The sequence below is a fragment of the Erythranthe guttata genome, chromosome 14 (genome assembly GCF_056151865.1).
Source record: "Erythranthe guttata isolate IM_541 chromosome 14, IM_541, whole genome shotgun sequence".
NCBI classification, from domain to species: Eukaryota; Viridiplantae; Streptophyta; class Magnoliopsida; order Lamiales; family Phrymaceae; genus Erythranthe; species Erythranthe guttata.
This window is the reverse complement of record NC_142546.1, coordinates 20,041,808-20,066,534: the sequence shown is the minus strand read 5'-3', so window position 1 is coordinate 20,066,534 and position 24,727 is coordinate 20,041,808. Positions and strand designations below refer to the sequence as shown.

At 34.2% G+C, this 24,727-nt stretch overlaps 5 protein-coding genes across 6 annotated transcripts; 3 read left to right on the top strand and 2 right to left on the bottom strand.

The window, feature by feature from the left end:
- The first annotated feature begins 984 nt into the window (after positions 1–984).
- Positions 985–2,646, top strand: NOP10 (nucleolar RNA-binding Nop10p family protein). Of its 2 annotated transcripts, none has more exons than XM_012973456.2 (4): positions 985–1,126; positions 1,254–1,322; positions 1,806–1,848; positions 2,328–2,646. In XM_012973456.2, exons 2-4 carry the CDS (start codon positions 1,269–1,271, stop codon positions 2,423–2,425), a joined length of 195 nt encoding a protein of 64 aa, XP_012828910.1. In that variant the 5' UTR covers positions 985–1,126; positions 1,254–1,268; the 3' UTR covers positions 2,426–2,646. The 2 variants fall into 2 exon arrangements, with proteins under 2 accessions (XP_012828910.1, XP_088670648.1); XM_088814522.1 differs by having other exon boundaries at positions 1,037–1,126; positions 1,243–1,322.
- Positions 2,647–6,495: 3,849 nt separating this feature from the next.
- Positions 6,496–9,635, top strand: LOC105950159 (NAC domain-containing protein 21/22). The gene is made up of 3 exons (XM_012973481.2): positions 6,496–6,810; positions 8,209–8,486; positions 9,040–9,635. Exons 1-3 carry the CDS (start codon positions 6,633–6,635, stop codon positions 9,427–9,429), a joined length of 846 nt encoding a protein of 281 aa, XP_012828935.2. The 5' UTR covers positions 6,496–6,632; the 3' UTR covers positions 9,430–9,635.
- Positions 9,636–9,845: 210 nt separating this feature from the next.
- LOC105950255 (rho-N domain-containing protein 1, chloroplastic) lies at positions 9,846–11,928 on the bottom strand. The gene is made up of 2 exons (XM_012973607.2): positions 11,662–11,928; positions 9,846–11,089 (listed from the first exon to the last, which is right to left on the bottom strand). The coding sequence occupies exons 1-2, from the start codon at positions 11,699–11,701 to the stop codon at positions 10,080–10,082; spliced, it is 1,050 nt and encodes a 349-aa protein (XP_012829061.2). The 5' UTR covers positions 11,702–11,928; the 3' UTR covers positions 9,846–10,079.
- A 3,096-nt stretch (positions 11,929–15,024) lies between these two features.
- LOC105950235 (mitochondrial ATP-independent inner membrane protease subunit 2) lies at positions 15,025–18,477 on the bottom strand. Its single transcript, XM_012973581.2, has 5 exons — positions 18,099–18,477; positions 16,819–16,991; positions 15,934–16,117; positions 15,484–15,590; positions 15,025–15,371 (listed from the first exon to the last, which is right to left on the bottom strand). The coding sequence occupies exons 1-5, from the start codon at positions 18,168–18,170 to the stop codon at positions 15,290–15,292; spliced, it is 618 nt and encodes a 205-aa protein (XP_012829035.2). The 5' UTR covers positions 18,171–18,477; the 3' UTR covers positions 15,025–15,289.
- A 2,616-nt stretch (positions 18,478–21,093) lies between these two features.
- Positions 21,094–24,064, top strand: LOC105950239 (TOM1-like protein 2). The gene is made up of 3 exons (XM_012973586.2): positions 21,094–21,742; positions 22,700–22,975; positions 23,495–24,064. Exons 1-3 carry the CDS (start codon positions 21,233–21,235, stop codon positions 23,861–23,863), a joined length of 1,155 nt encoding a protein of 384 aa, XP_012829040.2. The 5' UTR covers positions 21,094–21,232; the 3' UTR covers positions 23,864–24,064.
- Positions 24,065–24,727: the final 663 nt, after the last annotated feature.

Sequence of the window (24,727 nt, the reverse complement as noted above, 5' to 3'; positions counted from 1 at the left end):
CACGTTGTGTTTAAGTAATTTCATTGAGGGGGCTTCTGGTTAAAAAAGGTATATATTTTCCCTTTGGTATAGTCAAGAGGGGTAAAAAATATTACCTCTTCTCCCCAAAGCAGAGGATCGTTGCCTATTCTACATCGCGTTTGGCGAAATTGCAACTCGACTAGCCACATTTGTCTCTAAAAGTCGAAATAGTCACGTTAAATCGGTAGAAATAGAGTTCGATCCTCATTTCCTGTGTTTGTGAACATGGTTTTTTTGGCCATCTCATTATTTATTAATAACCAGCTCTTCACTTCCCAATCTCTTTTTATGCCGCAATCTCTCTCTCTCTCTCAATTGTTTTACTAGCTAAACAAATCCGAATATTATCAAAAGTTTTTTTCTGCAATTTTTGTAACATAACCGAAACCACAATCTAATAGGATTTTCAAAACATCGAGACTTTTCAAATTTAGATTCCATGATTTTTTTTTTCTTTTTCGAAAAGACTAATTAGGTGTTTCGTTTCGTCCAATTTTCACCCCATCTAGTTCTATGGATGGATAAATTACAACCACTCCTCAACTATAAGTCTTCTTACACGACAATCCTTGCGGTTTCAAATTTAGTCTGCACATTTTGAAGCAAGATGCTCATAAGATGTGTTTTTTGGCTTGTATGTATATATCAGATTGTGGTGCATCAGAAACTGTATTTTTACACAAAACGAGTACAAACTAGAGCACCTTCCACGAAATCTAGATGATTATGTTGAATTTGATACCATAAGTGTGGAGTTCTAAGAAAAAATCATAATTGAGGGACAGATATAATTATCCAAACAAGAGAAGTTTTTTCGTAAATTGACCATACATCAGGGGTGATTGTAATTTACCGTAAATAATTCAAAGAATTAATTGTCATAAAGTGGTAATACGGGTCGGACAAGTACTAGATGGGTCGGGTAGCCCGCTAAAAGAAAACATTGACCTTTATGCCCTTACAATTTCACTAATAACACTATTTCACCCCCGACCTAGGGGTTTTTTATTGCCGAACCCTAATCGACAACAGAGCACCTCTCTTTATTAGGGTTTAAGATAAAGCTCAAGCCTTCCAGTCAAAAAGCATCGGAGTTCAGCCAGAGGTGAGTTTCACAATCGAATAACCTGTTTTTTTTTACTCTATTGATGAAATTCGGAATTATTATTCTAGATTGTTTGTAGTTTCTTTCTCAAAACCATGTTTTGTTTCTGATTAAAGTGGTTTTGCAGGCGGATTTTGCAAAGATGTATCTCCAATTTTACATCAACGATAACGGCGACAAAGTTTACACCACAAAGGTTTTTTCTTGCTCGATTTTTAATTCTTAATTTGTTTTTTAAATATCGCTGCTGGTTTTATTAAATTTTTATCAGTGTAGATATAGAATTTATTTTTCTGTAGTGATATTCACTATCAAATTATTAGGTAAATACTGAAAATTGCTCGATAGCTCCTTCAGTTTTGAAGCCCGATTGTCTTCGAAACCCGACATGAGATATAATTGTTCCTTCCTGTTGGGATTCACAAATCTCTCTTTTTATTTTTACATGTTTTTATTTTTATTTAGTTGTTGAGTGTATGCCATTAAGTGTTTTTTCAAGCTTCTCGCACCTCAAATCGAGACTAATGTGGTAGTTTTCGTAAAATTTGAGTTGAATAAATTCTATTCTAAATTCGTTATCTTTATTTTCTTGGGCATTTCTCTGATATGGGATTTCTGAATTTTAGCCACCGCTTTTATTATGATCTTTACTTTAACAACTTTGCCTTCATCTCTGCAGAAGGAATCACCAGTTGGTTCGGCCACACAGTCGGCTCATCCTGGTAATTTTCTGAATCAATGTTGTCTGTACATTAATCGTAGCTTCCAATTGCTTGACTTTGATGATAGACTAAGGAATAGGTTCGAGTAATCGAGAGAGTGTTATTAGTGATGGGGAATCTTTTGTTCGAAAAAAATTCAAACATAATGGAAAATTAAGATTTTTTTCTTATGAGGAAGTATGGTTATAAGTTACGCTTTGATATTATCCCTTCTCTTTGATGTTTCTTTGCACTTCAAGAATTTGTTGGGGGCTCGACATTCACATAGATTAGTAAAAGGGAGGTTTATGTTTTTCAACAGACTCCGTATTTACGTGTTCTTTGAGTTCCGCAAAAAAAAAAAAGGAAATTATTAAGAAGTAGAATAGTGATACATGCTTATATGCTGTTGTATGTGCTCCTGTGATAATTCCTTTAATCATATATAATATCAAGAATGTTAATTAATTACTTTATGTATTTGTTTTTGTTCAATGCAGCTCGGTTCTCTCCTGATGATAAATTCTCGAGGCAGAGGTTTCTTTTGAAGAAGCGCTTTGGTCTGCTTCCTACACAACAGCCACCTCCCAAGTACTGAGTTCGTTACGGGGTTCGTCAAACGGTTTGTTTTGTCTTGTGCCCCAGTCATCTACTTGACTATTGCCGTTTAGTTTCTATGTTTCCTAGGAATATTTATTATCTTTCGTTATGTTGTCTGGATTCTGTTTTATGCTGCTTGGATACATTCCCCTTTAGAGGTTCTGTGGTTGATTGAATTGACTTCTTATATTAATTAATGTATGATATGATGTTTTAGTACATTGTTCATTTGGTTTCGAACGGCTAGCTGTTGCAAAATTTGATGAACTATGGATGAATTCGTCTAAAAAGCTGTGAATCTCTTTCGAGTTGAGCTAATGATAATTTCCAAGTCTTGAAGTAATCGATGCTCTTTGATCAATGATCCGAAAACATATTGTAGTTGTGAATTATACTTTGTTTCACATTATCTTTTGAATTAAGAAAATTAAATAAAATTTAGAAGGCATTCAAATGAACAGAGGATCTCCTTCCTTCTCAAAGCTTGCAAATAGTAGAATCTTGATCAATCAATACTCCGATAAATTAAAAACCTCGTTTAATTAATATATTTTTCCGATCCCGGCTTGAGGACAGCATGCTCAAAATATATTTTAATAAATTAATATTTTCCTAAATTAATAGAATTTGGCTAATTCTAATTGTATTAGTTTTAATTTTTATTAAAAAAATTAACAAAAAAGGAAGCAAAACGATAAACAGTTTAACTACTGCTATAAAAATTGTCTTCACTAAAATATAAATAAATACGTTTAAACATAATTTGACCCATAAATAAATACGTTTAAACATAATTTGACCCTTACAGTATAAATTGTTTCTCAATACAAACAAAAATTACCTTATGTTCAAAATTTTCTCCAAAAACATCTTTCCTCAAAATAAAACGAAAACGCAACCTAAAAAATATGCTTAGCAAATATTATTTTTCCCAAAACAGTCACAGCATGCAAAGTAGTCTAAAATTCGAACTCGTCATTCATTTTCGAGTAATTTCCAGACAAGTGTTCTTGAGAATTATCCGAACAATGATTGCATCTTTGATTCTACCAACCTAGGACATTCAATTTTTACTTATTACATGTGATTATGATTATGGTTTTGAATGAAGAACAATGTTCATTACTTCTATTATTCCTCAATCAAATAATGATGGAAAAAACTCGTTTTCAGTTACATGATTTTATCTTTCCAAATTATATTTGGAAAAACCAAGATTTATCCCGTAGCATTTGTTCGACAACAATTGCCCACGCGGCAGAAGCCTGAGTAATTACGCGGAACTTGAAATTTCGAAATATAAAAACTAATGATAAACCAATCAATTTATTTATTTTTTTCTTTTTTTGTTTTTCTGAAAGATTAAATCAATCAATTTTACTCCATACAGATACAACATCTAGAAACAATGACGTATATTTACAACTTTGCACCAAACAGAATGAAAGAATGATGTCCATAAACTTATCTGCCTCTCATATGTCTATTTCCTTGTTAGTTAACACCCCACCCCCCCCCCCCACCACCATATATGTGTGATATATACATATATATATATATATATATATATATATATATATATGGCTTAATCCAACTTTGCACCATCTAAATACAATAAATCATTCACAATGCACCTTGAATTGAATAATAAAGAAAATTTCATTTTTTATTGGGTTTTTTTTTCCGTGGTTCAAAATAACAAATTAAATTGTTACTTTTTTCAACCTTCAACCTGATTTCGAGCACACAAAGTGCGCAAAAATGAAAATCACACCGAATTACTGAAAAAAAAAAATATTTTCTAACAAAATAAAATAAGATAAATTTTTATTACTCAACTATTCAATTGATGGATCTTTAATTGAAACTGGTGGAAATATTATGTAGAAATATTTGGAAGAAAATATGATTTTCAGTTAACTTGATAACGAAATAGCTGAAGGATTTTATTTAGTAAAATATTTTTTTGTGATAAATTTTTTTTTTAAAGATGTTTATGAAATGTATTTTTATGTTTGCACTTTATAGTTTCAAAAATATGGTTGATAAATAAAAAAAATGATTTGACGTTCGACATCCTAAAAGAAAATCACTAAAAATATTAAATTGCTTTTATTAGCTTTAAAAATTCATCTGGGGTGCATTATGCATGAAATATTGTGTTTCGAGGATGCAAAATGCTATTAATTTGTTTCAAGGGTGCAAAGTGTTATATATATTTCGACTCCTATTGATTCTTATCCGAAAATATTCAATTCAAAAACAATATTTTTTATTCCGAATTCCGAAAATTCCAATATTTTTCGATAGAAAAGGTAGTACCACTTAACATAAGTCTTTGTTCAACAAAGCTATGATTTGCCCATATATATATAATATCATCATGTCACTTTATGATGGAATGATATATGTATATGCATCTAAATACCCAAATTCTTTCTATGCACGTTTTATCATTTGCAGGAAACCGTGTTAGATGAAAATATTATTAGGACAGCTGTCACTATTTGAAGTATGCCACGTACCACATCCCCAATATATATGTAAATATTCTTTCATCATTATAACCAAGATAAATGGAATGGGCAGAAAATGAAAATAAAAATTGATTACCATTTTGTTCACTTATGATGCAGTCTTGTTATTATCGTATGCATTCCCTGTTGTCTGTTTGATATATATATATATATATATATATATATATATAGCTGTTAATTTTGTAGGTAGTTATTAACAAAGAAAAATACTATTTTATCCATGAAATGTGACAAATTGAAATATAATTATCATTAGATTAGGAATGTTTTTGAGAAATCATATTCAAAGGGTGGTTAAAGAGCGCTCGCTATTCTCTAAAACAATTGAAAACACTAGATGATTCGCCAGAGGTGGTTCGATGATTGCACTTCGGCTGCTGAGTATAAATAATAAAACCTTTGACTTACAAAATATATGTACGTTATTATGTGAATAGTTTCAGTCTTTCAGATATTTATATTTATAGGTGAAACTCAAAGAGGTGTTCGTATAAAAATCGAAGGGAACAAGAAACTCGACTCCTTTCTATAAGTTTTAGGAGGATTTTAATAAGTTTAAATCTAACATCATATCCCAATCAAAAGTTTAAGTTGTTATTAAGATATACTCCCTCCTTCCCTTAATAGTTGTCACTTTTCCCATTTTTTATGTTTCAAATTATTTGTTATTTTACTATTCCAATGAATCATTAATTGCAAGTTTTTCAATTTTACCCTTCCTCACTCATAATTAATTGAAATATAATTAGTTAAAAATCAATTAATGGCATAGGTATTATAGTGCTTTGTTATACTTTTTGTTACTATCGGTGCGTATTTATTGAGTTTCTTAATATGTGTGCAACTAATAAAACTCACAACTACTAAGGAAATGAGGGAGTATCACTTAATATTTATATATCCAACATATCAGCACGACTCGATATCATATTGAACGACGACATCAACCAAAAATTTAAACCGTTGACAGGGGCATGCAGATCCTAATAGGGGCTAGGAGGGGCTCTAGCCCCCCAAGAATTTTGACATCTATTTCATATATATATATATATATATATATATATATATATATATATATATATATATATATATTAATCCAAGCAATCAAATTTAAAAAAATTGTTAATTCTCACCTAAATAAATCGGCAACCGAGTTATTACTAATATATTTTAGTAATAAAATTATTTTTTATATATTATCGGAAACTTAGCCCCCCAATGTAAATGGCTCACGGTCCGCCCTTCCGTTGATATATATTATTTAATATTTATATCTCCAACAATAGATATTAATCATATATAATTAAAAAGGAGAATTTTTAGGTACTTAATTAGGAATTGCGGGTCTTAGTAGTTTATTGAAATAAGCAATAATGACATCATGCCCACGTAGATAAAGATTATTATTTCTTGTGACTTTGGTTTTTCTTGCAAGTTCCCACGTTATCCATCTCTATATATATATATATATATCTAACCTTAACTAACTCACACAATTTCATAATTAAGCTCCTACACAGCCACAATTGCTTTCTATTTCAATTTTTTTCTATTCCAATGCTGAATTAAGAATTGATATTGAAAAAGAATTATCAAATCTCCCTTATTTATGTATATATATTTTTCATTTTTTTTGTTCCGTACAAAATAATATTCGAGGAAGAGAAAATGGGTCTAAGAGATATCGGTCACACGCTACCACCGGGTTTTAGGTTTTATCCGAGCGACGAAGAACTCGTTTGCCATTATCTTTACAGAAAGGTTATTGCAGCGGCTAATGAAGAAGTTGTTAGAAATACTTTAGTCGAAATCGATCTCCATACATGTGAGCCGTGGCAGCTCCCTGGTAAGTCCTCGATTTTTTTTTTTCCTTGAATTTATCCTTCTTTTTTTATTTTATTTTTACTGGCAACTTAAATATTTTAGTCGTGATAAAAAAAAAAAAAAATCAAGAATTTGTTTAATTTAATTTAATTTATTTATTTATGGTGATGATCGCTGTAATATATCAGGAACTGATCAGTTGGTTTATGGTTAATATGTATGAGCATGAAATGCATGAACTGTGTTTATGTATTTGATGAATAAAAATGACAAACACCTCTAGTTAATTAGTTATTTTTTTTGGGTTTTTTTTTTGCAAAAACTACCCCTGTATAATCTCTAATTGCTAAAAAATCCATGTGTTAAAAAAATTAGCAAGAACACCCTGTGAAGAATATCAAAGCAAAAAAAAAATTGTAACAACTTAATGTGTAATGTGCATTGTGAGAGTAGAAATGTATATTTTTTACTTAAAAAGTCAAAAATACCATTTGAAATTATTTTTGGCCCCCTTTTTTTTTTCCTTTTTTTAATATTTCTTTTGTAAGGATAATTTGGAATATTTTTCATTTTTTCTAATATTTTTTAAGCGATAACTTGAGTCACAATCACTAATTTCTACTTTTAAACAAACTTTTGCAAACACCACTCTAGCTAGCTGCACATAAGTCATAATTTAATGTTGAGAAACTCTTATATAAATGATAATTTTGGGTTCTCTTGTCAAAACAAATTTATTTGCCAACATGCATAAACTTCCAAACAAAAAAAAAAAAGAAAAAAAGAATTTAAGCGATAATTTTTGAAAAGAAAAAGAATAGAAGAATGTATTTGATAATTAAATAATATGTAAAAAAAAATTTAAATATGGTGATTACAACTTGTTGGTAATTAAAGACAAGAAGTGTGACATATATAATAGAGTTCCAGACATACAAGTAAGTTTAACCAACTTTTGTCTCTTCATCACAAGTTGTCAATAAAGCAAAGTTATATATACTCGGTTTCAAGTATATATTGTGTGTGTATTTGCTTATCCAAAAATAAATAAAAACAAATAAATAAGTAAATAAAGGTATTTCATATGTATTAGCAATCATCATAATTCATAAGTCATAACTAGTTGGCCAACACCTCATACATGATGATGTAATTTTATTAGTCTTTGCATGTATTCAAACACTCTGCATAAAAAATTAATAATCTCGCTTGAATAATGATTATATTTACTCCGCTTTACATATGGTGACAACATATTAAATTATTAATTTAATAATTTAATGTCTATTCAGCTAAGATAATAAGATTGTACTAATCCTGACAGTATTAATTTATAGAAATTTAACTGTAATTTAATTAACCAATTATTGAGTATTGATCAAACTAATTAAAATTGTGAGTGTTTTTAAAAATTAAATAGATGTGGCGAAGCTGAATTCAGAGCAGTGGTACTTCTTTAGCTTCCGAGATCGGAAATATGCAACGGGGTGTAGGGCAAACAGGGCCACCACCTCCGGCTATTGGAAGGCCACCGGAAAAGATAGGGCGGTGGTGGACCCCACGAATCGAGCGGCGATTGTAGGGATGAGAAAGACTTTGGTGTTCTACAAGAATAGAGCACCAAATGGCCTCAAAACCGGTTGGGTTATGCACGAGTTTCGCCTCCAAAACTCTCACGTGCCGATGCCTCCTTATAAGGTTGGTTCATTTCATTATTTTTAAACTTAATTTGCTCCTTTATTTTTCATTTTTTTGGGGGTATTATTATTCTTGTTGAAATATTGCATTATATATAATTTTACGGGCGAGTTCAACTATTAGTATAGATGTGGACTCAAAGTTTATGGGAGTTCGCACAACGCCAACACCTTCGAATCTGTTTTTAGGCTTGTGTACGCATAGAAAATACATGAAAAAACCAAACTTTTTATTTATTTTATTAAAATAGCATACATTAAAAATAGTTTATATATGTTCAAAATATGATAATTGAAACTTCTTAAAACTTATTTTTGCATAGAATAAAAATTAAGTGTAATTAGGCTAAGCATATGCGGCGGAGCGCGCTGATGGTATGCCCTCCCTCCCCTCTGCATTTCTCAAATTCCTATTATTTATATTAAAATTTAAAATTGTTTATAATAACATTTTCACCCCCTCTCATAAAATCTTTAATGTATTCAGTCCCCGTACTTAAAATTTTTGGCTCCACTAATTAATGTTTGACTAATTTAGTGATGAACATTGACAGGAAGACTGGGTATTATGCAGAGTATTCCACAAAGCCAGTAGTGGTGAAAATAGCAACAAATTACAAATTAGCCCACATAATAATACATATGATGATTCCACCCCAAATCTGGATTATTCTTCTTTATCTACAATTAATACCAACCTAAACATAATTACCACTTCCTCTCACCATCAACAATATAATGAAGAAGGCCAAAACCCTAGGAGTAATTCTTCCCTCGCCTTATCGGAGGTCGACCCCGCGCTACACTTCATTGAGACGACTAAATGTGAGGACGGTATTTACGGATTCGATACGAGTTTCTTCGACTATACAAACGGAGTGCCCTCGAATAGTATTCTTGATGCTATGAGATTTGATTATGATAACTGCTCAGTATTCATATGAATTAATCTTTTGCACATTTATTAATTTTATTCATGAGTTGGTGTACTTGTGAAGGGTTATTGTAATTTGTGTGTTTATGTTTGAGGTTTGAATTTTTCAGATTGTTTTAGGAGGTCTAGGTTTAGGGTTTGCAATAATTTGTATTTCAATTGCCATATTTTATTTATTTTGTTGATTTTATTTTCTATATACAAATTAATTTGTTACATTTTGGAGACTCTAAGGAATTTATGACTATTTATATATATGAATTGTGTTAAAGTGAATATGTAAAGGGAATGAAAGATAAGATAACATTTATTTGATTATTGATATTCATAAAATTCATTCCAACTTTCACCCCAATTACTATTTTATTTTATTGTAACTGAATAAATGTGTACGGCTTAATATAAAAAAAAAATTAAACGAATAAATTGATTTAGCATAAATCTAACTTGTATTATAGAAATCATGCACCAATCCAAATCCCCATTTGTTACAAACAAAAACTTGCATAAAATCCCCTCCATAGTTAACACATAGATTTTAATGCAAAAGGCATTGACACTAAAGAAAAAAAGAAAAAAAAGACAATGTAAATAAAACCTTAAGACAATGGAACTTACGTTGTTTCTTCGTCAAGCTTCCAAGCTATCAGGATTCACCTATTAAATCGAGCTCCGACTCAGCAACTTAACAAGCTCGTTCTTTTTCAACTTCGAGAATCCCTTCACCCCACAGGACTTTGCAATAACTCTCAACTCAATCATCTTCATTCCACTCAGATTAACACCTTCTCCGTTGTCGTGTTCACTCTCGTAAGTTTCAGATTTTTCATCCTCTAATATCTCGTCAAATACACCAGACTCAATCTCCGTTTCACCATCAGCTTCTGGGGCCAAAGTAACATGTGGGACTAAATTATCAGAGCCCTCGGAGTAAATCGGCTGGAACTTGATTTCAGGTACCGGAGATCTTTTACGGAAGATTGATTTTGGCCGAGTTAGAATAGGACTTTGGCTTTCTTGCGTTTCATGCTTCGAAATACTATTATTAGAGTCGGAGATGGTTGTGCTACTCTCTTCAGTAGAAGAAGGGTCACGATCCAGGACGAAATCGGAATTGATGGCGCTGTTAGTGTTTTTCTTCACTTGCTGGGCAGAGTGTTTCCTCAAAAGCTTGAGAAGAGAATCGACAGTTTCGCTCTCTTCGTTGTTTCCTATTGAATCATCAACTTTTGTTTCTTCCTCAACGGTTGCTTTTTCACGAAGTCGTGCCTGCACTTTGCGGAACAGCTCGACAATCTCCTTTTCTCTGGGACCCGGAGTTGTAGTGGCTTGATATTTTCGGTTTCCAGAAAAGGAAAACGAGGGTCCGTTCTTGGAAGTCAAGGGTTCGGATTCTTGAAGGTCTTCATCACCATTTATCTCCTCGTTGTGCCTATTTCTATTGCGCGAAAAACCGTACTTGTTTTGCCTTGTGAAATCAGGGTTTCTTCTATAATGGCTGGGATTTGCATGACATACATGAGATGCTTGGCTAGAACCACACCTCAAAGATACGAAATTCACGCGAGAAACGAGTTTGTAGTCACCGCGAGAAGGGTTGGTTGATACGTTAACTGCTCTTCCAGAAACTCCTATGTGGGGAAGAATTTTATCATCATGTGTACCATATCCTGCAAAAATCAAGAAGTGTGCGAAAACCAAAAGCATTAACATTATCGAGCTAGAAACGTTGAAATCGCAAGATAAAAAGCCTGCCGAAAACCGAAACCATATACCCTTGTAATAAGTAATAGCTAACAAGTAATAAGAAAGGTAATATTTTTTTCATCTAGTACTCAGCTTAACATTATCGAGCTAGAGATGTCGAAATTACAAGAGCCAAAGAAACGGCCTGCTGAAAAACCAAAATCATATCCTTTAATTGTTACTAAAGAAGAGGGCAAAGAACAGGCCAATTGCTAGACCTGTTAAGCAAATAATACAGAGTAATTTTACCATGGAACATTTCATCAAACAGTTGGTGGGCATCCCGAAAAAAACCTTTACCGAAATCAGATATGTACCGAAAAAGAATCCACTAAACGCGAAAGAAATTCAAGAACAGCTCAATTCCAAGATTAGAAAGGATAAGCCTCTAAAAATACACTGAAGCAAATTCTAAACCTTATCGCACGAGAATTTTGGGCACTTTTTATCCAAACACGTGCACAGATAAATATATACGTATATTCAAAATAGTTACCTGGAATGCTTTCGCAGATGAAATGAATGGAGCGGGACATGCTTGAAAACTGCAGAGTAGATCCTTCAATGGCGGTCTTCAACCAAAAAAACAAACAGTGGGGTTTTTTTTTCAATTTTCAGTACTTGGTGTTGTGCATGCGCGGGGTATAGGTGGGTTATTGAGTTGTGACCGCCATTTGAGTGATTTGAGCTGAACTTCATTAACAATAAAGAACATTTGGGCCCATAAATAGTTTGGTCCAACTCATCTCATCTTTCCTTTATCAAATAATCAGCCCAATTACTTTGATACAGATCATTTCACATATGGTACCTACAAATGCAAATTATGTGTTTTGATATATATATATATATATATATATATATAAAATGCAATTTTGGAAAATTAACTAAAGTGTAAAGAAAAAAAATAATTATGAGTGGCATATTATTTTGAAAAATAATGGTCGAAATCTCATTTATTTAAATGAGTACCATTATATATACTAGATAATACCCAAAATTCAAGGAATAAAACGTGATTTGGTTCGATTCCACGTCACGTCTAGCAATTCCTCGCGTGGGCACTATATGTGTCACAAAAGGTCGTTAGGGCATTGGGGCTTGGTCCCGACGAAAACAATCCAACCCTCAAGTCGCCTCTATATGATAGAAAAATTCAAAGAAATTGAAGGGATTGATCGGGAGTCATGAATTGCGTACCTTTGATTGTGAGGGTTCCAAATATTTATATGGAGAAACATATTCTCATGTGCTTAAGTCTCTTAACATGGACCAACTTGGATATGACTATTTAGATTATTGTCAAGTTTGGTCTTAGCCAACTTGAACTTGTATCATTATCCCCAGTCAACTTGAACTTGGTTTGTGTCCATCTATGGGCCCATCATAAGCCTCCGCTCTCGATCGGGTCTAAAGTAGGGAGAGTTGATGGAGAGTAGGTAGTGGGTATAGTCATGTTTGGGAAATTTGTGATTTGGTTAGTCGAGCAGACAAGGGGAGCCATATTCTCAAAGAAGAAGCACTAGATTGGGTGTGCAAGGTCTTTGATTTGGTCAATTGGAAACGAACTACAGGGTGCCATCTCAAAGTGTGTCAAGTTCTTAAGTGAGCCATAAGGGGACTGGCCCCGGGGTGCTAGCTCAGAGTGTACCGACTTGAAGTGAGACAACTCAAGGGATATTGTGTTGGAAAAAAATTGCCATGTCATCTTTGAAAGAGACGACTGATTCGAGGTGATGTCCTGGAAGGAGATGGTCATATCGTCTTGGAAGACAATATCCAATTTGGGGCTAGCTATGGTAGCCTAGAAGATGTCGACATATATTGAAAGTTGTCAATTGCGAGGAGATAGATTTGTAGGATGCGACGAGGTGGTGAGGTCTTGCTTCAGATCTAGGGGTAAATAACTCGCATTGTAACCATTTAAGAAATGACAGATTGTAGTATGCCAAATCAAGAAGTGCCGGTGGTGATGACAATTCAGAAGATGTCATCTTAAGTGACGATATTTCAAAAGGTGTCATCTTGGGTAATGACATTTCAAAAGGTGACAGCTACGGTGATGACGATGACAGTATAGCTCTGAATGAAATCTTGGGTGATGACAGTTCAAAAGGTGCCTCTTGAATTATGACAATTCAAAAGGTGTCGCCTTGGGTATGACAATTTAAAATGTACCATCTTAGATGATGGTTGTTCAAAAGATGTCATCTTGGTCAATGACAAAGGTATTGGATGATGATAGCTCAAAAAGTATCGGTGTGGGTGACATCAATTTAAACAATGACACAATGGGAGATGATAGCTCAAAAAGTGCCGCCATCGGGATAACACTTCAAAAGGTGTGCGATGATGAAATTTCAAAAGGTGCCGCCAGGGAGATGATCGTTCACAAAGTGTCAACCTCAATGCCGACAAATTGAAAAACACCAACTTAAAGAGATGCCGCAATTAACCATATATCATAATTCCTAGATGATGTTTTCCGAGTGGTGGCTCACAAAATTGCAAATTTTAAAATGGTGTTTTCGAGCCGCATCAGCGTGTAGGTACGGTGCATAGTCCCATCTTGGACGGCGGCTGCTTTGTGGATGGCCGCTTGAGTAATGACAAGTCAAAAGGTATCAACCTAGAAAGAGATGACAAATTATAGAATGGTTACAATGCATAAAGAAGTTGCTCAGTGAAAAATCAGCGGTGGCTAGAGAGCGTGCATCATAGAGACATCACAAATTTGGACCGAGGAGTCGCCATTTGAGGACTCGTCAATGTGATTAAGGACTCTTCACAAGTTTGAATTGACGCTCCTTCGGGATGGACTATTGACCTTTGCAAGAATGAACATGATGTATACAGACTTCGAGGTCGAGCTTATAGTCTTTCTACCAACTTTTCTAGAGTGTTCAGCTTTGCTTGAGGCTCTTTCCTTCAGTGCAGTGGGGAGAAATGCTACTGAGTGATCATTGGTGATTTGCGGGCTGAAAGGATAGGCGAGAGGTGGCATCTAATCGTTTCTTCATTGTGTGCATTTGAAGTGATACATATTTTCTTCTTCCCTCATTGCCAACCTCACATGTGCTCCATGAGCGGAACTTCATTTTCAATGACTAGGCAATGGTTCCCACAGACGCCGCTAAAATGACGTGATTTGATTCTACGTCACGTCTAACAATTCTTCCCTCGCTTCTTGATTCCTTGCGTGGACAATACATGCGTCACAAAAAAGTCGTTAGGGCGTCGGCCGAGGCTTGGTCCCGACCAAAATCCCTCCGACACTCAAGTCAACTCTATATGATAGAAGAATTCAGATAATTCAAGAGACTGCTCGAGAGTTCGGAATTAAGTACCTTTGATTGTGAGGGTTAAGGGTATTTATTATATAAACATATTCTCATGGGACTTAAACCTCTTAACATAAGCCTGGTTATTTAGATTATCGACAAACCTTAGTCAACTTAAACTTGTATTATTATCCTCAGGCTTGATAAGTGTGCCTCTATGAGCTTATCAATATAGGTCATTAGGGAATGGCCCATCAAAACGAAAATTGTATCAAAACATTTCTATCTTTTATCAAATTTGTTATTAAATTCTAATTATATCAATGATGAATTGCATCAAATTTTTTTGTCATCTCCATCATCTAATTCCAAAGTGAGCAAGGATGGACTCTATTTGTAGGAAATCTCCCCTATAAACAAAACACTATTAATGGGAAATTGCGGTATCCAAAAACCTGTGTTCAATTTTTCGTGTCAATACTTATTAGATCGAACTCGTCGAAAGACCTTGTCGAGTGTTGGTAACCTAACTAGTATTTGTGACTTTGTGGCCGACTACTATACAGAAACACACGAGGTTGATTTCCATAGTTTTATTATAGGAAAGAAAATCAAATCCAAATTAGGCAAAAGCCATTTTCAACACAAAAGCTGTACTAACAAGAGAAAATTCCCTTGAAGCAAAGCCAGATAATTTACTTCCAATTAAACCCACAGCAATAAAATTACAAATGAAGCAACTTTTATCCAGACACAACATTAAATCACCGCTTATTGAAATTTCGACGAGAAACCCGGAAAGAAAAAAAAAATCCTTGACCAAAAAGGATTCGACACTTATTTCTAAACTTTGTGATTCTGTGTCATTTCATCGACATCAAGTTCCATTGCTAGAACAGGCGAGTCCTCCTCCACGCTTATATGGCTGAAAATGCACCACTTACCGTCAATCCCAAATATAAATAAATAAAAAGAATCACTGATGCAATATAAAATTATTCCCGGACTTATAATTCAGATAACGTAAAGTAGCGAACCTGTTATTTATAGGTCCATGATCCACGGCATTCTTTAGGCAATATATGACTCTGCCTATTATGTCTGTCATGGTAACTGGACCAAATGTTCGACTATCATAGCATTCCTGATATACATAAAGCCAAAAAAAATACGCGCATCAATATCCGACTGTTACTCTAAATGAGATAATCTAAATGGACGGTCGGTTTGGAGGTTTTTTTTTTGTGTGTGTGTGTGTGTGTGTGTGTGTGTGTGTGTGTGTGTGTGTGTGTGTGTGTGTGTGTGTTTCCATAGTATCTGTCACTTTCGAATTTATTGATGGTTTGCACAAAGATCAAGAAACCATCCATAATATTAAAAGAAGATGATTCCTTGTACCCAAAATCATCACTGCCGTACGTAGCTCCAAGAAATCAAATAATAGAATTTAAAAAAAAAAAAAAATCATTGAAGAAGCACATACATACCTTGGGTTTTAAATCTTCATTGTCAGCGAGTACCCAGCACTGATTATTTTCGAGGACAAAAGGTTCTTCATCTTTATCAGTAGAAGCCAACTCGTATCCTTCAACAGCAGCTAATCTTCGGACAAGATACTTGTCCGTGTCTGTAGGGTCCTTCAGTACTACCACATCTCCGACATAAACTTTCCTGTCACAAACAAACACATACATGCAATCATTTGTTCAAAACAGAAACATAACGTATAATTAAGATAATCAATAATCAAGCCAAGCATTAGACAAGACAATTCCGCACAATCAGCACAGATTCCAAGTATAATCATTTTCTTCTACACATGTACAATGAAACCATAACTTGATCAGAAAATTGTGTTTTGTTCATTCCGTGAAATTTACATGAAACAACAAAATTAGATGACTATAGGCAATCTTAATCAGGCCTCGCTGAATGTAACAGGTTACAAAAGCAACCTTATTGACTTGCTTCCATAGTAATACACGAATAAAATGATCTAACTAAATTAATTTATGTTAATAAAAAACGTACAATCAGGCAGAAACGATAAACATTAGAATTCAACTACCATATTTGAGACAATTAGAATTTTATTCTAACATGAAAAAGGGTGGTCGTGTCGCTCAAACTCATCTCATGAAGAGTTTCTAAGACCATATCTATCTATTCTTCGACATTCTATAAGCAGTTATAACACAGAATGCAGATAAAGACAACTATTTTCCGCTGCGAGAATTGCAAAAGAAATATAAACCAATCCCGTATTTATTATCTCAAAAAAGGACCCGAAACAAAGTCGTATGTCATCTTTAAAGCAGTTTTAATTCATTGTCAATGCCACTGAAGAATTATAGCATATTGAATAAAATTACGTTGGATCTGCAGCTGGAATCTTCCGAACAAGAAGAGTACCACCGTTAGTCCCAATTGTGGGGGCCATCTCTTCTCCTTTGTTTGAATGCAAGAAAGTCAACTTTCCTATGAAAATAGTTTTCAATATGGTATCAAGTCCTCCGTTTTTCATTAGTTGGCCTGGTCCATATGTCTGCAACCATATACGAAAGATTTAATCAGTAAAACCACGATGGAGAAAATAGCAATCGTGCAGTATATGGACAATATAACAGAATCGAAAACTCCGGATTATCCAGTTAAAAACAAATAGAAGGAACTAGTTAGGAGACGGAGAATATTGAGTTGAACATCTATGCGTAGGAATTGAATGAGCTGTTACAAGAGTAAGAACTTTTAAAAATGATAGCTTTTGATTTAACAGTTCTCCCGAAAAAAATAATTCATTAATGGATTAAACATTTTTTTAAATATTCGCAAAGGAGTCGTTGATCAAAAGCATGAAAGTTTCATATATAAGACTCAAAGGAACCAAAAAGTTGATGACAGATATTCTTCCACGTCTTAAAGGTAAGGCCTACAGCCCAAACGGGATGCAAAAACAACCCTCCAGAATGCGCTGTTGCCATCACCGGAAGTTTCATTACAGCGAGATCCCATAATTAACATTTCATGAAGTTTATTCATAAACGCAAAATTATGATTGCCACACTTTTAACATGAAGATTGTTCAAATTATTTCGACTACTTTTTCCCAGCATGTTGAAATAATTAATAATCTAAAGGAGGATGCCATGCCTATTTGACGTTTGCTCAGCATTAGATCCTCCAACCAACACGTTTAATCCCTAATATAATCCAATTTATCTCACTCTCCAACCACATTCATATAGATCATTCCTCAAATTTCACATTCATCGTGTAATAACCCTCTCGCCTGATCTAGAACCCCCAATAAAAGTTATGGTTAAAAAAAATGTCTTTTGGGGTTTTATTCATGCGCGAAACCCTAGCAGGAAATTAAATTATCGGCAGTGTAGGAAAACATAACCTAGATTTTCGATGATAAGATATCAAGAGCTAGAAAACCCCCAATCTTCAGATAATTCAAATAAAACCACCAATCCTTGCACATATAACCTAATTAAACGCCCCGATTAAACAGAACCAACAACCATCAATTGAAACTCACGGGAAAAGGGAAAAAAAACAATTTAAAAATCCAAATATGATCATACGAACTACGAAAAAACATAAACTCGTGAACAGAAAGCGGGTCGTGTCGGGCCGGGCCGGTTACCTTACGACTGAGAGAGACGGAGTATTGAAGTTTGCTGGCAATATAACGGGCCCAGATTGCGGGAGAACCCATCGCAGCTGGATTTCGTCTGGGGATTACAGAGTTGGGTGAATCAGTGTTTCGGTTTCTACTTTGTAGTCAGCATCTCTCTCTCATAAAACCCTCGAATTATTTCCATTTAATTTTGAGCTTCTCCCGTATTTTATTTCTTTTCCTAATATTTACATTTTATAATTAATAATTAACAATCAATATGCAAATAAGATACACATTTTTTAATTAACATATTAATAAAATATTTATTTCAAAAATAAGTATTTTTTAATTTCAACAAATTTCAAGATAAAAAAAATAAAAGCAATTATTATAAAATATGCCCACAATTTCTTTGAATTCTCAAATCATAATAAGTAAACACAAAGTATGAATAAAATAGTTTTACTTCCACATTCAGATAAATCTCTATAAATTAATATAGTCGTGACTATCGAAATTCTATTAATTTAGCGAAATGTTAAATTATCGAATTAATAATTTAGTAGGTTTTTACCGAATTGGGACCAGAAAAAACTATTATTTAAGCGGGGTTATCACATTTCTTTGATATTAAATTATGAGCTTTAATCGAGTCGGACACGAATCAAGTTTGGGTAGCTTGAATTTTGTACTGTTTATTATTTTTTTTCTAATTGGGCTCGAGTTCGAATCGAGCTTCATAGTTTTTTGAACGAAAGTAAGTATGTGTTCAGGATTAATTTGTTATGCTAACAACCATAACTAAAATAAACTTTAAAAAAACGATCTCGAATGGAGTATCGAGTTTGATTTCCAACTATATACATTTGCCTACATTCAAATACTATAAATCAATACATTTTACATAAATAATCACATGTATTTAACACATTACTCATATAATACACCAAAGTGTAGCTTCTACACCAATTTTGACCAAAATAATAATTCAATTTGTTTCTCAACAAAACCACGCCCAGTCTCAACTCTCAACTACTTCCCCATAAAGAATTAATGATAAATTACACATGCATCCCTAAAATATATTAAAATAACTTTAAAGTCCTTGTAGTATCGATAATTAAAATCGTCCCCTTGAAACATTGTTAGAAATCATAACAGAACAATATATTTAATAAGTTATTCCGTTAGGGTTCTAACAGTCTATTAGTTTTATACAATGGTCGAGACAACATAGAGCTACGGGTGACATGCTCTCCTAACCTTTCTTAAATCCTTATTATTTTATATAAGATTTATACATTTTCGTCTATGGTAACATAAACAGCTTCGCGACCAACAAATATAGTGCATATCGGTCCTCAAGACAAGAAATCTTGACTCCACTAATTGGTTTAGGGGTGTGACTGTAATAACCAATATCATAGTGACTTTAAAGCTATTTTAGCATACCTCAGGAACAGGAACGTAGATGTAATTTACCATGATAAATAATAATAGGGATTATTTTGTAGACCCCTCATTTACAAATTATATAGAACTAACTACCAAGTGGATTACACTCTAGGGGAAACCCCCCTCATTTCGAAAATATTTTGACATACCCCCTGGGCCACCCTGAAGTTCCTATAATACCCTTCTAAAATCAGTTTTAAACCCTAGCCACTCACATTTCGGTCTCTCTCTTCTTCTCCCAGATTCAAAATCCCGCATCCACAAACCTCCCACCGGCGAAATTACTTCCCAAAGCCATAACTCTCTCTCCGGTGGTCGGAATTCGATGGTTTAACTACCGTTGGATTCCTCTCGTCGAGCTCTTTCTTTCGGTGGTGATTTCATTCAGTTTCGAGCGCTGATCTGTTTCTGCAATTTTCTTTTATTCGACGACGGTGGTCTTGCCGGAGCTTTGTTTTGTGTTCCACCCGTCGAAATTTGACGGGCCACCCACCGTTGGATTCCTCTCGTCGGGATCTATACTTTGATGGTAATTTCGTTTATTTTTATGTTTTCAGATTTATTTCTATATTTTTTTGCATTTGTGGGCGCGCGGAACCGTGGTGGTTATTAGCAGCGTCTAGGATTTTGGTATGAGGCGATGGGGGTGAGGAGTCACTATCTGTTTGATTTAAAATCTGTAGCATTTCCCAGCAATAACCTCTCTCTCTATCTCTCGATTTCTTAGTGTTTGTTGATTTTGAGTGTTTTGATATTTCTTCAAATTTTGTTGATTTGCACTAAAGTAATTTTTTTTGTTTTGATTTTGCAATTGTAGCTTAGTGAAGGTCATTGATCCTTTCCTTGAAGGTGACAATTTTTTTTTAAGTTACATCTGCTTTGTTCAACAGATGTATACATTACTGTACTGTACATTACTATAGTAACATGTAGTTACATATGCGTATATTTGTGTATCTTTTATTTGTATTTTATTGGTTCTAAGGTGATTTATAATAAAAATATTGAAATTTGTAAATTTTTGTTGGGTTTTTATGAATTTATTTTGTATAAGCCAGTATTCGTGTGTGTATACAATTGATCGACTAAAAATATGGGGAAAAAACAGACGAACATAACTACGAATTACTATAGGTACTATAGTTACATGTAGTTATTTTCAATACAGTAAACACATTGTTTTGAAAATTAAAAAAAATAAAAAAAATAAAAAAAAAATAAAATAAATATATATATATAAAAATTTAACAAACGGGTTTATTATTAAAAAAAAAAGGAAAATAATAATAAATAAATCAGCGAAAATGATAAATGCAGGATCAGAAATTCTGAATGCAGTTTGGCCGAAAATTGCTGTTTGGCCGAAAAAAAAAAGGAAAATAATAATAAATAAATCAGCGAAAATGATAAATGCAGGACCAGAAATTCTGAATGCAGTTTGGCCGAAAATTGCATATAAGGGTAGTATAGTACTTTCGCCTCTTCAGGAGTATGTCAAATGATGATTTGAGTTTGAGTTTATCGCTAGTTTATTTGGTGGGCGGGTATGTCAAAGGATAATAGTAGTAATAATAATAATAAATAAAAAAACACTTCCTCCCTCCATTCTGCAAAAAGTGCAACTCCAAAAAGTTTGACGACCAAAAACACAGAGAAAAATATTTCTCCACAGACTCGTCGCGAAAATCCAAATCTAGAAAAAAATGGAGAAACTCGATCTAGCAAAGCTGAAGCTGGCTTCATCCTCCCTGGGCGAGCGGATCAAGACGAGCGGCGCGCAGATGGGCCGCACAATCGGCTCCAAAATGAAGGAAATCCTCCAAACCCCCACCCCCGAATCCAAGGTAGTCGACGAGGCCACCGACGACTCCACGGACGAGCTCAACTGGGGTCTCAGCCTCCGCATCTGCGCCATGATCGGCCGCCAGGAGTACGACGGCGCCGAGATCGTCAGAGCGATCAAGCGGAAGATCGTGCCGGGGAAGAATCCCGTCTCCCAGCGCCTCAGCCTCGATTTGCTGGAGGCCTGCACTTCCAATTGCGAGAAGGTCTTCTCAGAAGTGGCGTCGGAGAAGCTGGTTGAGGATATGGTGAAACTGATCGACGATTCGAGGACGGCGTTCGAGGTTAGGGTTAGGGCGATGCAGCTGATCAAAGCCTGGGGCGAGTCTGAAGATCTCGCCTACTTGCCTATTTTTCGTCAGACATACATGGTTAGCCTAGCCATCAATTACTTTTTTTTTCTTTCTATCTCTCTGTATTTACTTTACAGCTTTGCTTTATTATGCGATTTTCTGCTGGATTTTTCTGTGTTGAATCAGTTAAAAAATGAGAGATATTTCTTATATTTTCGGAATTGAATTTTCTGGAAGGTGCACTGGGGCTTAAGGCAAGTGATCGGAAATATTTCTAAAGCAAATATTTTTCCTGCCTCAGTAGATTTTATATGTGAATCACTGGTTCTCGATAGGGAACACTGTATTCGGTATTTCTTTCTATGCCGTTAGAATTTGATATTTCACTTAATTTGTCACTTTCTTCTTCATGCCAATAGTGTTAAAGTAGTACAAGGGGAGAATGTAATTTGAATTTCTGATTTATTAGATTAGAGAATAATGAGCGAAATGATGGATTTACCTTCGACTCATTTGTTGCATGAATTTGTTGTGCATGATCGGTAATTGATATTTCTTCCGTTTTTGACCAAAGAAAAAAGTTCAGTCCTTTCGGAAGCTCTGTGCTCAGTTTCATTTCTGGAAAATAAAAATTAAAAAAATCCCTAGTAAAGAGAATCGTAACACTTAATTCGTCTTTGCCAATCTAACTCTCTGCTAATTGTGGCAGTACTTAATTCACTTAATTTGTCACTTTCTTATTAACGGTAATAATGTTAAAACTAGTGCAAAAAGAGAATGTAATTGGACTTCCTACTTTATTAGATAAGATAATAATGTCAGAAATGATGGATTCACCCTCGAGTCATTAGTTACACGACTTTGTTGTGCAGGCTCTGTAATTGATATTTCATCAATTTTTAACCAAATAAGAAGAAGCCCAGTCCTTGATTTCATGTCCGAAAAAAAAAAAAAAACTAATAAATAGCATCCCTACTGTAGAGAGTAGTAATACTTACTTCGTCTTTGACAATCTAACTCTGTTAACTGTGGCAGTACATGAAATCAAGAACAAGTCCAGCAGAGGAAGAAGAGAGTGTGCCGCCCTCCTCGAATTACAACCTGGAGTCTTATATTGACCAACAGCCTCTACCGCCGCCTGAAAGATACCCTATTCCCACCACTGGTTCGGAAAATGCAGATGATCTCAGTTTCGTTAGCTACGGTGTTCAGTCCGTTGAAGAGAAAAAGGAGTTCCTTGTAGTGACTCGTAATACTCTTGATATTCTTTCCAGCATATTGAATTCTGAAACCGAACCCAAACCCCTCGAGGTAACTTTGTTTTACATTTTCTCCATATCTTAGTTATTTTAATTATTGTGCTTGTTTTGCATGTTCTGTAGTAGTCCTGTTTTTTTGCCCCCGTTTTGGTGTGATGTTTGCTTTCTTGTCATATTCCAATTTCGGAACAATTTAAAGGACGTACTATAATTTTATGTGATGGGTGCATAATTTTATCTTCAACGAATGATCAAGAATAGCAAGTAATATACTTTGTTCATACGATTACATTAGTTCGGATCTTATTTGAGATTCCCTGGATTTTTTTCTCGGGTGACAGATTCCCTGGATTGCATGGTATCTAAAAATCTTCCTTATTAAGTTGAATATCCACATTTGCCTTTATCTATATTCACACACACACATGTTTGTTGATTATGCAAACGCAGGCATCTCTTTTCGGGTCACTTTCATTTCAAACGATCTTTATCCCTTTTCAAACAAAAAACCATTTATACTGCCGTAAAACGGCGTAGCTTAAGCACAGCTTGTTTATTGCTACTTTTGCAGGATGAGCTAACAACGAGCATGCTGGACAAGTGCAAACAGTCTCTGCCTATTGTTCAGAGAATTATAGAAAGCACGTCCGATGACGAGGCGATGCTTTTCGATGCTCTAAACATTCACGAAGAGCTTCAACAAATCATTTCAAAACACGGTGAACTTTTAGCAGCTGCCTTGGATTCAAAACTGCCCACCACAAACCATAACGCGGGTGAAGTATCGTCTAATGATTCGAATCCCAAAGAAGCTGATTTACCTCAGCAGAGCGGCTGCAGTACAACGGAAAAGTCGGATCACTCTTCTCCGGTAGGGATAACTGGATCAGATAAGCCAAGCAAAGAAGATGGTGCTGATAAAAACACGAGCAAAGAGTGAGCAATATTACGATTGAGTCACGCAATTTTAGCGCTGTTGGTATTGCAATTCTCTTTGTTATATTGTGAAGTTATATGCTCTATAAATGAAGTTGACCCTCGAATTTTACAGTGATGTTATATTGTAGTTGCACTTTTAGATTTTTCAGTGCTGTTTGTATTTACGGCTTATATTATTTTGTAAAAGCGTGGTTAAATTGCAGAACTGTTATAGTTAATGTATGAGCATGGTAACCAAACTACCCTATAAAAAATCAAAATTAAATAAAAATTATACTTGATCATGATTATTTTTTTAAGTTACCAAAACTACCCTATAATTTATTTGAACTTAGTTCTTCACTGCAGAAATGATCAACTATAGGTCGACTAATTTGTTGTCGTATCTCACGACAAATTTAGTCGACCATATCAATCGATTATAAATACTTATTTATATATTTATGTAAATATATGGACTTTAATTGAAATATAAAATAAATAGTTTTTACCTTTAACTATGCAAGTTAGTGAGTGATATTTTTCTAACTTTCCCAAAAAAAGAAAAAGAAAAAGGGAATATAATGAGTTATTGGTTACTAGAAATTCTTTGAGGTGGAGTCTAATTACAAAAATCTGCCTCATTTTTGTGTAATTATAAAAACTCCCTTGAAGTATGTTGTCATCTTACACAGTTGTATTACTATTGACGAAACATTTTCGATTCTATGGAATATTTCTCTGAAAATAATATTTTTGCCCTTGCTGGGTAATTGTAAGCAAACCAATTACTTAATGGGCGAATTGCAATATATTTAAAAAATCGTACTTATTTTTAATTTTAAAACTATAATTTATTTCTTCATAATTAGGCTTCATGCAAATA